The sequence below is a fragment of the Malurus melanocephalus genome, unplaced genomic scaffold (assembly GCF_030028575.1).
Source record: "Malurus melanocephalus ecotype Western Australia unplaced genomic scaffold, MMel_1.1 scaffold_30, whole genome shotgun sequence".
NCBI classification, from domain to species: domain Eukaryota; kingdom Metazoa; phylum Chordata; class Aves; order Passeriformes; family Maluridae; genus Malurus; species Malurus melanocephalus.
The window spans coordinates 3,749,159-3,762,641 of NW_026623262.1; the positions used below are offsets into that span (position 1 = coordinate 3,749,159).

Sequence of the window (13,483 nt, forward strand, 5' to 3'; positions counted from 1 at the left end):
CTCCCTGCTCTCTGTGTATTTAGACATGACTGGTCAGTGTAGTAGGAGTATTACAAATTTGTAAATTCATTGTTATCGATAATTTATTTCATAAAGAAGGCAGCAAGAATTGAAGAGACGCAACTGAGACATTCATCTTTTTTTTCCCTGATTTTCAAGGTCGCCTCTATTAATTTGTCATTTTTCAGAATATTCTGAGAAAGAAAGAGACTGTATTGCATCTATTTTTTAATAAAGTACACCTTTCTACATTTAAATTTATCTTCAAACTCAATCACAGTCAAAAATTAAAATTTTAAAACAAACTGTTTTGATCAGTTTTTGCATGTCACTGGAATTGCCCACYTTCTACCCTCTTCTTGGAGAATGAGGTCAGAGTTATGTACTCCATACTGGGCTTATATGGTCTGCAGTTGGCAAGATCACGCTTTGAACCCAACATGGCATGTTTGATTTTTTTTTTTCCATTCCTGGGCATACTTCACATGTAACTAGTTGTGGATGATCAAAATATTTTTATCAGTTTATGAATGGACTTGTTCTATAATTTAAAGTTTTCAACAGGAATGTACAAGCACTTACTCTATTTACTGAAACTTGGCATCTGAAAACAGTGACTGACCCCAAATACTTCCAGCCTTGGTTTTCTCTCTATGCTAATTTTATATCCACATATAGGTAAAGCCACCACAAATTTGATAATGRACAGCTAAAGGTATATTATCAACAAGATATTAAGTATTTCTCCCCAAYATTGAACAGACTCCTTGTACTACCAACTTGCCAGGATCGAACAAACTTCTCTAGCTGCCAGCAGATATTAATTACAGTTAGCTGAGCAAAAAAAGAATGTTTCCCAAATTAACATATGTGACTGCTATATGCTGCAGACTATTTCCTGACTAAGACCACAAGAGCTGTCTTGCTTTACATTTGGTGTGTATTCTGCACATGCAAGAAAATAGCTACTTAAATGTCACAGTTTCAAAAAAACAATCGAGCTGAATTAAGTGGGGTGGGTTCTTGTAAAAACATGTGAGTTGTGCAATTTTTACTGTACAGCTGAGCTGGAATGGAAGATACAACCTGAAGATAGTCTGCTTTTTGGAGACACAAAGCAGAAATATGTCTTTCCATAACGCAACTCAAACTAACATGAAGAAGATACAATTTCTGCATGTTATAGGCTGCTRTGGAGTCACATAAAGTTATCTTATTGGGTTTTTTTTCCTACCTTGTAGACATATTAACAAGAATACATTTCAGTCAGAATTTATTACAGATCAACCACTAGAAATTCATATGGTTGACCAGACCTGTTTCCAGAAAATAGTCTCCCTACAGTATGTATTTTAAGTAATATCTATAGTCTTGTTAGAAAATGTTTTCTTTTTCTTTCTCTTGTTATGTGCATATGTGACCATTATGCAATCCCAGTTGTGCTGTCCTAAGTACATAAATTTTCATCAGTTAGGTAGTTTATTTTAGTTATGACACCACATCTCAGTCAGTCCAGTAGCAGAAGCCCATACCCAAGATATTTCATTTTTTCATACCCAGGATGTTTTGTGTTTGCTGAAGGAGTATTAGAWACATATCATATGTAAATAATGGAGAAAAGTTACAGTTGAAGAGACAGAATGGGAAKATAGTAATTCAATATTCTTTTCAGTAATTATGTTCACTTACATTATTACCCTACCTTTGGTCACTGGATCATTATTTCTTCAACCATGTTTTTATTTCAGTTACATGCTACAGTGAGTGAACTTCCAGTGCACCATTTTTGTGTTCAGACTTGAGGCTGGAACAGCTTGCAGGAAGTACCTGGGCAGCCATAGAGCCAAGAAGAGCCTGTGGATGTTCTGGCACTACCTCCTACCATGATTTGTTCTTCTTCAGCATGAGCACCCTCCCATGCAGCTGTGGGTACCCGTTCCAGTCACTGCTGTGAGAAAAAGGCTCATGGGGAGGAGTAAAGTTGGCATTTGTGTTGCCCTGTTGCAGAATCATTAGTAGAGCACAGRCATCTAACAGGCTAAAAATAAATAAACATTGCAATGTACATGAAAGTATTTAACAGAATGCCTTTACAATTTTAGACAAATAACAGATGCAGATTTGTTCTAAAATCAGGACTCCAAATTTTTTATGAAAAAGTACATATTCAGCTAKTATGGGACCTCAGTCCTCCACCTCTTTGGAGGCAGATTCACAGCACACTTAGTTCTGTATTGGTTTCCCAGTCTCTATCACTAAGATCATATTTTCTCTTACAATTTTTAAGTTCTGTGAGGCAATTTCAGCAGACACATAGCCAGCCCTCGCACCAGATGAGCTGAAGCAGGGGCAGAAGTCATTTACCAGGTGTTGGCAGTTCCCCTTGGGATACAGGAACACTGTTCTGATAACCCTGACTTTGTGCTTTTCCGCTTCATGCCAGAAGCTCAAGTCCCTCCACTCATGTTTACACAAGCAGCAGGCAGCCCTGCCCCTGAATTGAGTTCCCCATCTTTTCCTTGCTCACACCCACAGGGGGGAACAGCTTCTGATAAAGTTTCATACTGCAGCAGATGAGAGAATGCAAAGTCACCTCGCAAAAAATTGTGATGGTACATAATACAGGTAAAATCCTCAAGTTTTRGACAGTTTTATATTGTAGGAATTGAACAAGTCCCCTTCCCAGAACTAATCACAAATGATTTTGAGCCTTAGCAAGGTTACTATATACCAGGTTAATGTGATACAATCAAGATAAAACATTTATTTTCAGACCTCCTTGGATTTTTTCTTTATCTAGTCCACTTAAAAGAAGACTATGGAAATACCTGSAATGTGTTCCACATCTTGGCAGAACTAGGCAAAGGCACACCACCATCTGGACAAAACCGGAATGCTATGTCACACAGCACTGTGATGAAAAGCAGCTGCAAAGAAGACAGAACTGCATGAAAGGTTATTTGCACATTCTACTGCCACTGGCCTGGAGAGCTGCCCAGAGGTGCTGCTCCATCAGAGATGAGCTGTGAAGAACATGGGACAGGGATTGTAGGCTGCACACAAAGCTGGCACTCTCCAGCACAACAGTCACTGCACAGGGAGCAGTGGCCTCACCTCTGATCAAGAAAAGGGGGTGCTATGAGATCTAACTGCTCCACACATGAAACAGACTCAAATATATTTCAGTCACTTTATTTGTATCTATATACATTACATTTTGATTCTCCAAGTAGTCAAGGTGGTTATTCTCAAATAGTTTAGTACATCAATTTTATAAAATACAGCTGAACCAAAGTAGAATAGAAATGCATACATTATAGTACATTAAGTGCTTTAAATAACGACTAGTCTGGCCACCAGCTGGTGAGCAATTCATTTGATTTTGGTCATGCTCAGAGAGGAGACTCCMCAGGTAACTCCCCTGAGCCCAGCAGAACTCCTCTACCAGCAAGAGTCCCTCGTGCTTTTTGGGGACAGAATGCATCCCTGGGCCACTACAAGGCATTCTGCTGTCTACATGATGACTCAAAGCCTTTGCTTCTGACTTGGACAAGATTTAGACATTTGTCTCAAGGTCTCAGATCAAAACAACAGAAGAGCCAGTGTAGCTCTGTAGAAATGCAGTCTCCCAATTTACAACTGGCATTACTTAACACACATAGGCTAAACCTGTGTTATAAAGAAAGAAATAAGCAGCGTCCAAAGGGCTCATCCTTAGGAATTCTACAAGGACACAGACCTACAAAGCTTCCCAGGCAGCTCTCAAAGATTTCTTCTGCATGAAGTATTGCTCTCCTTCTGAGAAAATTAAGCTTTGTAGTAATTGAAATGTCAGGACAACTCTTATTCTGAAAAGGGAACATTTGAGGAGACCCATTTAACTGGTGGGATTTGAACTAGAAATGCTGACAGCTTTATGTCACAGTACACCAAAGATGACCCAATTTCAGCTGATACTGCAGCTACTGTCATACTCACAACCAGTAGCTTACTATTTATTCCAGTCTAGCCAGGACTAGTCTATCAGCCATAACCTGGCCCAACATTAGCTAYTGAAGCCAGCTCAAGACCACTCCTGCAAACCTCTCCAACTGTTGTAACGTCAGCCCAGGAAGGTCACAATTCACATCTCTCTGGCTCTGTGTTCACAGGCTGTAAAACACTGGAAGGTTCTGTCCCTTCTCCAGGGCTGAGAGCCTTGTGCTGTCACCCTCAGAGGAGCATTAGCAACCGTCAGATGAGCAAGCTGCTTTCAGCCATCTGCTCGGGACTCTGGCAGACAAGCAGTACAGAGCAGCCCCACAGCCCAGGGCAAGCGTTACTGGTGACAGACTGGGCTGTCACACACCCACACACATGCTCCACCAACCAATCCACATACTGACAAAGTGGAAGACAACATAATTAGCTGCTGTTGGGTCACCTTAGCTGGCCAGCAAAGTAAAATTTTTTCTGTAAACTTTAAGAAGAAGGAGAACACATGTAAACTTCAACTGAGACTGGAACATAGGCTGCATGGCAGGTTCTTTCACATCAATGAACCGAGACAGGAGGCAGAGGCCACAAAAGTGAGAGTAGCAGTGAGTCAATGGACTGGYTGAACTCATTAGACAAGGCCACACAGACAGCTAGGCATCTTGGGATTTCATTTCAACAAAGGAGGCAAGATGTATCCCAGAGGTGATCAGCTGTACATGATGTGCTATGTTGGACTGAAGGGATTCTGGGTAAAGGAAGCAAGAACTGTGTCAGCTTTCAACAGCACACATCACTGCAGCCTTCTGCACTTCCAGAAACTATTACATTGTACTGAGGAATAGAGTACCCTTTCTTTTCTGCTGCTTCAAGGCCAGCATCTTCACTCATCCTCTAGCACAGTTTTGCAATAGGGTGGGAAGACTCCTTCCAACACAAATGACTGTAACCTCCGGGCAGCTCAGACAAGAGTGCACTGGTTTGTTTTGGAGCCATTCTCACTGATCACCTTTTCCTTTCTCAGTGTCACTCACTGCTGGTCACTCCTAAACAGCCACCACCATCTGCTGCAGAAAATTCTGAACACAGGAGGAGTGAACCAAATGCGCATTTCAATCCATAGTTACAGTGATGAGGGCATTATCAGGCAACTGGTTAGAATGAGCAAATGATCACTAAGAGCTATCCTGTCTCAGATTCCATGTTCATTTGATGTTCTTCCATCAGAGACTGGAAGTCAAAGGACAGTATTCTTGCCTTTCAAATTCATTAAAAGTCCTCTTATTTACTGGCCTATATTATAACAAAACTGAAAAGTAAATTAATCACCTACAAAAATGAGTAAAAATTTAAAAATAAATGGAAAGAARTGCTTACTGTCATAACATAGAGACTCTCAGATCTCTGCACATCTTATCCACCATACAAGATAGCTCTTAGCTCAGGTTTTCTTTTTTACAGAAACAACAACTACATTCATCTCAGTGACAAAAAAAAAAATTACATCACGAATGCAAGAAAAACATTCTCCTGGCAAAACTTCACCATGAGGTAAATGCATTGCTTGAAAGTAAAGGGGAACTGAAATGGATTTGAAGTGATCTGCCAGGAATGATGGTTGCATTAAGGAGAAAGTTATCACTCTMAAGTAGTATGCTTCACTTTGTCTAGCAAGTTACTACCTTTACTAAGGAAAGGGTTAATCTGCTTCATAATTATAATTAATCACGTCTTTTTAAATTAAAGGGTATATTAGTTACCAGGAATTTGAGCAACATTCAGATCAAAGTTCTGTTTAGGACTGAAGGGATATGTTTTGAGCTTTACAGCATACTGATGACTGATGACCCATTTTTATGGGATTCAGCTAAGGAATAATTATAACAGATAAAACCAGAGCTGTACTGCAGTAACATAACTTAAAAGATGGAGTCATAGGGCATTATAGATATGGAGCTGCCTTAAAAAAAATACTGTTTACAGAACCCAGTAAAAATTAGAACTATGAAGCATAAACAGGACAAGTTATTAATGGATCCTAAACAGGTCTACTACAGACCACTGCAACAATAGTAGAACTCATTAATTAACTTCATTGTTCTCTCCCCATCCACTCTTGGAGGGTTTATTTCACATTCGCAGTACCAAGTAACCACTACAGAAAYATGAGTTGTGCATATTCAATACCTTTGTGGCAGTGCAAGACTTCCARGGATCATGTACTTCTACACCATCAGGAGAGAATCTCAGTTCAGTGCTCGTACAAGGAGATAGCATCACCTTCCCAGTGACAGGAGGGATTCTCTTATCAGTATTGTTCAATGGTACTTTACAGCTCAGATCCTTACTGAGGCAGGTTTGCTTATCATCCTCCAAGAGAGCATTAAAGTGCAACAAGCAGGTTTCACACTTGGCTACATGATGCATGTGGTCAGTGTAGACATGGAACTGCAATCCTCTTGCTTGCTGCTGGACAGACCACTGGAAGAGAGAGGCCTATGACATCATTGTCCTCTTGTGCTTTCCCAATATGGGCTTTAGCAATTCAGGCCCAGTCCTGTCCARTGGTCTGGYACCATCAGGAAATACTTGTCCATAGCTTCACAAAACCTGGTCCGGTACAGTTCTGGAGAGACCACAGTGGGCATCTTACCTAATGTGTAAGAGAGTCAAGAGTAGTTAGAAATGGGCTAAAGATACTGCAGTAAACACAGATGTCACATGAGATCACACCAGCARACAGCATAAACTGGAAGTCAACAAGACAGAACCTTATGAAGTTCAATAACAACAAACATAAGGTTTTGCACCTGGGAAAACATAATGCAGGAGCACAGCACAGGCTGGGCTCTCCCTGTCTGGGGAGCAGCTCTGTCAAAGGGACCTGAGGGTCCTGGTGAACAAGCAGCTCAGTGTGAGTGAACAGCRCTGCTGCTGCTGTGCAAAGAAAGCCAGCAGGACACTGGCTTCACAAATTTGCATGGTGGGGAAGTTGTGACTCTATTAGCAGTGTTATAGAAAGCTTCCACAACACAAGGAAACATGATCATATTTTCATTCTGGACTTACCTTGTCCTCCCAAGATGCCAGTTGACTTTACCACCATTTCAAGCTTTTTGTCCCAGGTAAAAGTACGAATATAGTCTGTGACAATAAAAAAAAAACCACACACACAAATATTTTATTTTTTTTAATCCAAGTAACACTGTTCTAAAACGTATCTATTTCTCCCCCCAAAAAAGGCAGTAAAGTAGCTTTTACAGTCACCACTTCAGTGTTTTTTCTACCAATTKCCTCACTTTCTGTAGTATTGCTTATGTTTGGGTAAGGTGAATACAGTATCTCAAAAGCTCAGCAAGATCACAGTCAGCTCTTCCTGTTTCTGTAAGAACAGGCAGCCCAAGCATGTTTGTYTATCCATGTTAGAGTGTCAAGGGCTCATTTACAAGGGTCACTTTGCTCACCCTCATCCCAGAWGCATGATTATTTCATTTCCCTAAGTCAATTCCACATCGTGCAAAATGGCCTCATCTTTTATACTACAGAAGTTTGCCTGTCTAAAGAKAAGGCTCCATGTTCCAGTCACAAGTCAGAGGATGCAGCAAGGTAATTACTGCATTGCCACCCATATTACCCAGGTCAGACTATATGATCATGAGAGATCCCATTATGTCTACCTTCCCTCTTCCAATCCTATCAACACTGTTTCTCTTTAGAGCCCCTCCACACAACATTTAAAAGACTACGTAAACATCACTTAAGTTTACAGACTAAACACATAAAAGCATACAAATAACGGTCCGTGCTTCAACTGGAGTCAAAGTGTAGGTTYAACTACCTGTGAGGCCTCCTGCATATACTCACAGCAATGCAAATGCTAATCTAAGCCTATACAAGACCTGGAGAGAAAAATTCCTGCCTCCACTATGAATACCTGTAAAAGGTGAGGGTGGTATTCCACCAGGGAGAAGACAAGATTTCCTGACACACATCTCTGGTGGTGGCAAGTTCTAAGAGTACTATGAACACCTAAACCTGRGAAAACTGTTTCATAATCTGAGAGTGAGAAAATATAAAAGACAACCTACCAATGATCCCAACAACCAGCTCATTGTTGGTATCATCACGACCCACCAGCAGGGAATAGTCGATGATGAGATGGCTGGAGAGGAACTGGGAATCACTGTGTATGGAAGCTTTCAGCACAGCTTTGCAATGGGAACGGATGTACAAAGGATTGTCCCGAACCATCTTCAGAAGGTTTTCATCCAGCAGAACCACATCACAAGTTTCCTTGCCTGTGTCTGTTTTAACATTTCTATTCCGAAGGGAGCCCTTCAGGTCAAACACCTGCAAATGGAGAATAGCACTACTTACATTTTTCTGGGTTAGGGACTTCAATACCTAACACTTGAGAAGGCAGCACAGGAGGGCAACTCTTTCCTTCTCTTTAGGAGGAAGACAGTTAACAAAAAGTATTTTGTGGAGAACAGCATGTATGCCTAAGTGAAAGCTCTGCCACCTCAATCCACAAGTTTTAGGCAARTTAGTTCCTTAATATTTACTCTAAATCAAGAGGAAAAGGGTGCCCCTACTTTTTATATTGTTTAGGTAAACTCAGTTTTCCAGTCAGTTTCTACAGAATTTATTGCTGACAAAAGCACTGAAGAGGGAGATAGGTGCATGAAGCACCATTTAACACTCCTTAACACTGCACAGGCAAGAGACAGGCCTGTCATTAGGCTGGCAATGATATCCAGAGTTCTCCAGTCCAAAGTCCTGACTGAAGCAGGCCCTGTTAGAGGAGGTTGCTCAGGTTCACTGCGGTCAACATTTCACTAGCTTCTGTGGAATAAAGTCCACAGTCTGTTTAGATTTCTGTTTTCTAGGGCCTGAGCTCTCCTCATGATTTAAACAACAGACAAACAAAAAGAAAACCCACAGCATCTTCTACATCTATCTAGAATTCCCATCATTCACTTTCTCCCAAAACATTCCCTGTTTGGTGTCAGGCACWGGGAGGTAAGGTGGGAAGAATTGAAACTATCTAGTTTTAAGAAGTGATACTTGTTTGAAGTTCCTTTTCAGCTTCAAATCTGTATTTAAAGAGAATTTCCCCTCATCATTTCAAGACCTTCATTCTGCCTGATAAAGATTGCTCTTCCTCGACCAAGAGCAAGACTGAACTCAAAATCTTGTCCCACATCTGAAGTGGTTCCAAGAAAGAACAGTGGGTTGAAAAACTTATTAGCTCCCCCCTGCTACAGAGTAACTCACCATCTCTCTTGAGTGGAGCTCTCAGTCTAAACAAACTAGTCTGTAATTCCAGTCAGTTCCTCTAAAAGCTTTGTAGAAAGACTTYACATTTTCCTAATTAGGCTGGTAATGCTTTCTTTCAGACACAGAGATCCAGGTGTCTGGACAAGATTTCAAAAGACTCAACCCTGCACAACAGCTATCTGAACTAGCCAACACAGGCTRGTACCAGTCAAGTACCTGGGGAACATGGCTACAGGTGACCCTGCTCTTTCTCCCATCACAAGCACTGCAAGGTAACAGAACATTCTGTTCTTACCTGAGCCATCTTCCTACCATAGAAAAGGTTTTCCATGACAAGCAGATCCAGCTTCTTTTCAGTGTTGTTTTGAGAGTTCTTGTAACCAATTCGATATACTCCAAGGATTTTAGCCAGTGCTGTAGGCTTCTAATGAAGACAAGACATGGGTTAAGATCTCTTGTACAGACACCCAGCAACCAKCATACTTAGTAGCACCACTGTTCTGTCTGACAATGTATTACAGCTTAGAAGCCCTAGCACCATTTCCACTTTACATCTTAAAAACACATTAGTGTAACTCATACTCTCTAACATTTTCTTTTCTTTACATGAAAAAGGCTAATAGAAAGGATACTATTATGTAAAATACAGAACAYTGCCTAAAATAAAAGGCACTTTTTAATACCTTCTGCTGAACTGCATTAGTGATGTAAGTGAAGTAGTGTGGAGCAAAGTCAATGAATGACTGGACTTCCAGACGAGGCATTTGCTTCAAGATGAATCTATCATCTGTTTTAATATCAGACAGAGGCAACAGGGTTACATACAGTAAGCTATGCACTATTTGCAATGTTTTTTAGGACTGTCATATAGCTGAAATTGTTTGAAAAATTAAAGTACTACAATTGTCTTAAATCTTTATCTACAGAAGCTCATTTCTAGATTCATTTTACTTCACATACTCTGAATTCCAGCCTTCCTGGATTTCTACCTTCTATTAAATCATGGACAAGAGACAGCCTACACTAGATCTACCTCAGCTGTATGGGCTTCTATACAGACAACTGAAACAGTTCACAGACCATTCTGTTCAATACTTGTTTTACATAGAGGCCTAAAGAGCCACAGTTTAAAACAAAATTAGATTAACTGCAGCGCATGAGATTATCAGAAACACTGTGTCTTTAATTAAACAAGTTTCCCTGAATTATACTCAAGTTTTTGCGTTCTGAAGACTGCCTAAGAGTACAACCCTTCTGGGTTCAACTGYTGAAAAACAGAACTACATTTTGCTCTCCTACATGTACAGAGACAWATAATTTGATATTGAAGACCCCATAGAATAATCCACTTAATTTTGCCTTCTGAGTGGCCACTTCACAATCAGCAACCCTCAGCACAGAGGTCATCAGGGATTAAATGACATGCTAACCACAATCATCCACAAATAATACCCACTAATTACAAGGGGGGAAAAAGTTGCATTTACCCTCAGTCACATAGAATGCAGCTCCAGATTTGCCCCCTCGTGCCTGCCAGGGCATGGAGTGAGAGAGGGATCGGATGAAATCCTCTTCACTGCTCCCCAGTATCACTTCACGCATCTTGTGAAACTCCCCAGCATAATAAATCCGGCAGTAGAACTTGGCATTTGCATCTGAAAACTCTGCAAAAAATGGTTTTCCATAATAGAGCGCAATACACACTGACTACCCACAAAATTCAGATTTTAGTGATGTCTAGAGGAGCAACATTGTGCCAAGCATCCCTCTCATGCTTACTGTAATTCAGAAGTCTCAACAAATAGGATTTAAATGAAAAAATTACAGGAAAATCAACTCCCTCTAGATTAGCTCAAAATATATGTCTTAGGCAAGTGTTTCAACACAAGGCCAATTAAAAAAAAGTTTAAGTATTTATGCAAAAGAAAATTATTGCAGTTGCAATTGATTGCAGTTGCTGCATTGCTTTTTTCTTCATTTGCTTTTCCTTCATGACAAATACAAAGAAAAAACAATTAYTAACTTCAAGATTTCCACTACGTGTGCATGAAGAAATGAGTTTGTCAGCTAAGACTAAGTTGTTATTTACAACTACTCACGGAGTTCCACATGGGGATTCACCACTTGCTTCTTCTGTCCATCTCCCCCATCTCCATCATCTGAAGGCATAAAGGGCAYTCGGTCAAGCTTGTTCACTATTATTACTGAGAAAGTCACATTAGGTACTACTTGTAAACTCACAAGAAAAATATTTTCTTCTTTTTTTTCCAAGAATACAGAGGGAACTATACACATGGAATTAGAAATACAATACATATGCTAGAAGAGCACTGCTGTTTATGGACAYAAGTCCAGTCTTCTTTCTATTCATTCATCTTCCATGAGTTAAACAGCAAGTGAGAAAGAGAAACCGGGCTGCTTAACCAGAGTCAACTCAATCCGAAGGCATTCAAGACCAAACTACTCCATGTCCCTATAGTTTGGGTTTGAAAGATCCCGTTTCTCTTACCACAGGGAAAGCAATTAATTTAGGAAAAAAAAAATATATGATGTTCAAATGATTAATTTTCAATGCATGCCAAGCAACCTTGGACTGTTGAAAAGCAGGAGCACATTCTGGGCCTTGCATGTATGAATGAGGTTTGGGAGAAATAACAATCCAAGAGAAACTGCAGTCTTGTACCTTGAGTCTCTGCTCCTTGGTTTTCTGCTCCCTCTTTGCCCGTCTGTCCAACCTGGTAGTAAGCACTGTCAGCACCACRTAAGGTCTCTTTCTTTTGGGAAGACAGGTCTGGGCTCTTCCCTCCCGTGCCACGGAAGAAAGACAAAACACCAGATGGTTTCTTTGCTACAGTGAAAAGAAATAGAAAAGATGGTCTTGGCATTTCCACAGGCAGTTTAATTAAAAGCATGACTCGTATGAACACTCCCCATTCATTGTTCTAACTGGAAGAATTATGCCATTCAACTGTAACTCATTTGCTATTCAGGCAACCTAAATTCATGAGGGAACATGATCTAGTGTTCTGAGTAGCATCCTAGAATGCAGAGACATTTGAAAACAYAGACCAAGCATGAGTGTCTTTAACACAGTAAGAACTTCCAGTCTCCATTTCAAAATATTTTAACTTCATCTCTTTAAAGAAGGCAATGCCAAAAGAAGGTATCATATCCCACTGAACCAGCAAGATTCAAGAAAAGCCTTAATAATAATAACATTAAATCAGCAAATGGCAGTTTGATCTCATAAGACTCAGAGAAAGCCACAGACTTCAAAAAACAAAAAAACCACACACTCCCACCACTGTCATGTTTTATATTAAGTCAACATTTAAGATTAGTCACAATTGCAACTCAGGATGCTGCTTTTTTCCCTGAAAGAGCTAGAATCCTGATTAAGTGGACTCAAGTGTGAGCCAAGATTAGCATCATGGATGTGATTTTGGCAAAATGGTCTTACACTGTTCTGGCTCTGCATTGCGAAGCGGACACATGTTAGCCTCAGGCAGGCGGACAGGGCTACTGTTCTTGGGTTTGCTGTCTGACATGCTGAAAAGATAAAGAACAAAAGYCATGAACCCAACAAATACTGCCATCCAAGACACTACTGTTTTATGCCTGGACATTTATTTCTCCCCCCTGCCTAAACACTAAGGGAAGAAGAAACAAGGTGTAACAGCGTGGAGACACTCCAAAGTTGCCCTCCTCCACCTTCCTAAAAAATACCTCTSAAGGTCTGTAGCAACAGTTCCATTCATGACCACAGCAAAGGTAAGCAGGCCCAGTAACCCTACCATGCACACAAGTCAAGGTATCAGGTGAAGGAGCCAGCACAGGCCCTAACATGAAATGGAAACTCACATACTRAAGTACATGTTGGTTACATGGAATGTGCCAAACAGGGATTCTAACAGTGACATATTTTGAAGATTCTTCCCCATCCCAGCTTTGGCTTATTCACTACCATCACTGTGTCTTCACTCTATGTACCATATGTAACCTGCATATAACCTGCTTTGTTGTAGTCCTTCTTCAGAAACGTTCTTCAGAGATGCTTTGGACAACTCATCCAGGGCATTTCTGTACTCCTTGCAACTGAAGGGGAAAGGAAAAGGAAAAAAAAATATAATAGAAAGAAAGAAAAAAACCCAACACAAATAAGTGTTCTCTGGGAAACTCTGCAATACCAGCCCAAAGATTCAGTTCAGCAACAGCCACAGGAAACAAA

General features: G+C 40.5%; 1 protein-coding gene across 3 annotated transcripts in view; it reads right to left on the reverse strand.

Annotated features, from left to right (window-relative positions):
* Positions 1 to 3,176: 3,176 nt before the first annotated feature.
* PIKFYVE (phosphoinositide kinase, FYVE-type zinc finger containing) overlaps positions 3,177 to 13,483 on the reverse strand; it is a 53,363-nt gene continuing 43,056 nt past the window's right edge. For 2 of the 3 annotated variants that reach the window (XM_057363756.1, XM_057363755.1), the window contains 10 exons: positions 13,267 to 13,350; positions 12,716 to 12,804; positions 11,939 to 12,103; positions 11,355 to 11,414; positions 10,743 to 10,919; positions 9,939 to 10,042; positions 9,551 to 9,679; positions 8,064 to 8,325; positions 7,045 to 7,119; positions 3,177 to 6,628 (listed from right to left, as the gene is read on the reverse strand). In XM_057363756.1, the coding sequence (XP_057219739.1) occupies positions 6,513 to 6,628; positions 7,045 to 7,119; positions 8,064 to 8,325; positions 9,551 to 9,679; positions 9,939 to 10,042; positions 10,743 to 10,919; positions 11,355 to 11,414; positions 11,939 to 12,103; positions 12,716 to 12,804; positions 13,267 to 13,350 (1,261 nt within the window). In that variant the 3' untranslated portion in view covers positions 3,177 to 6,512. Of the gene's footprint in view, positions 6,629 to 7,044; positions 7,120 to 8,063; positions 8,326 to 9,550; positions 9,680 to 9,938; positions 10,043 to 10,742; positions 10,920 to 11,354; positions 11,415 to 11,938; positions 12,104 to 12,715; positions 12,805 to 13,266; positions 13,351 to 13,483 lie in introns of those variants that run through there. The other variant, XM_057363757.1, reaches the window with a different exon arrangement.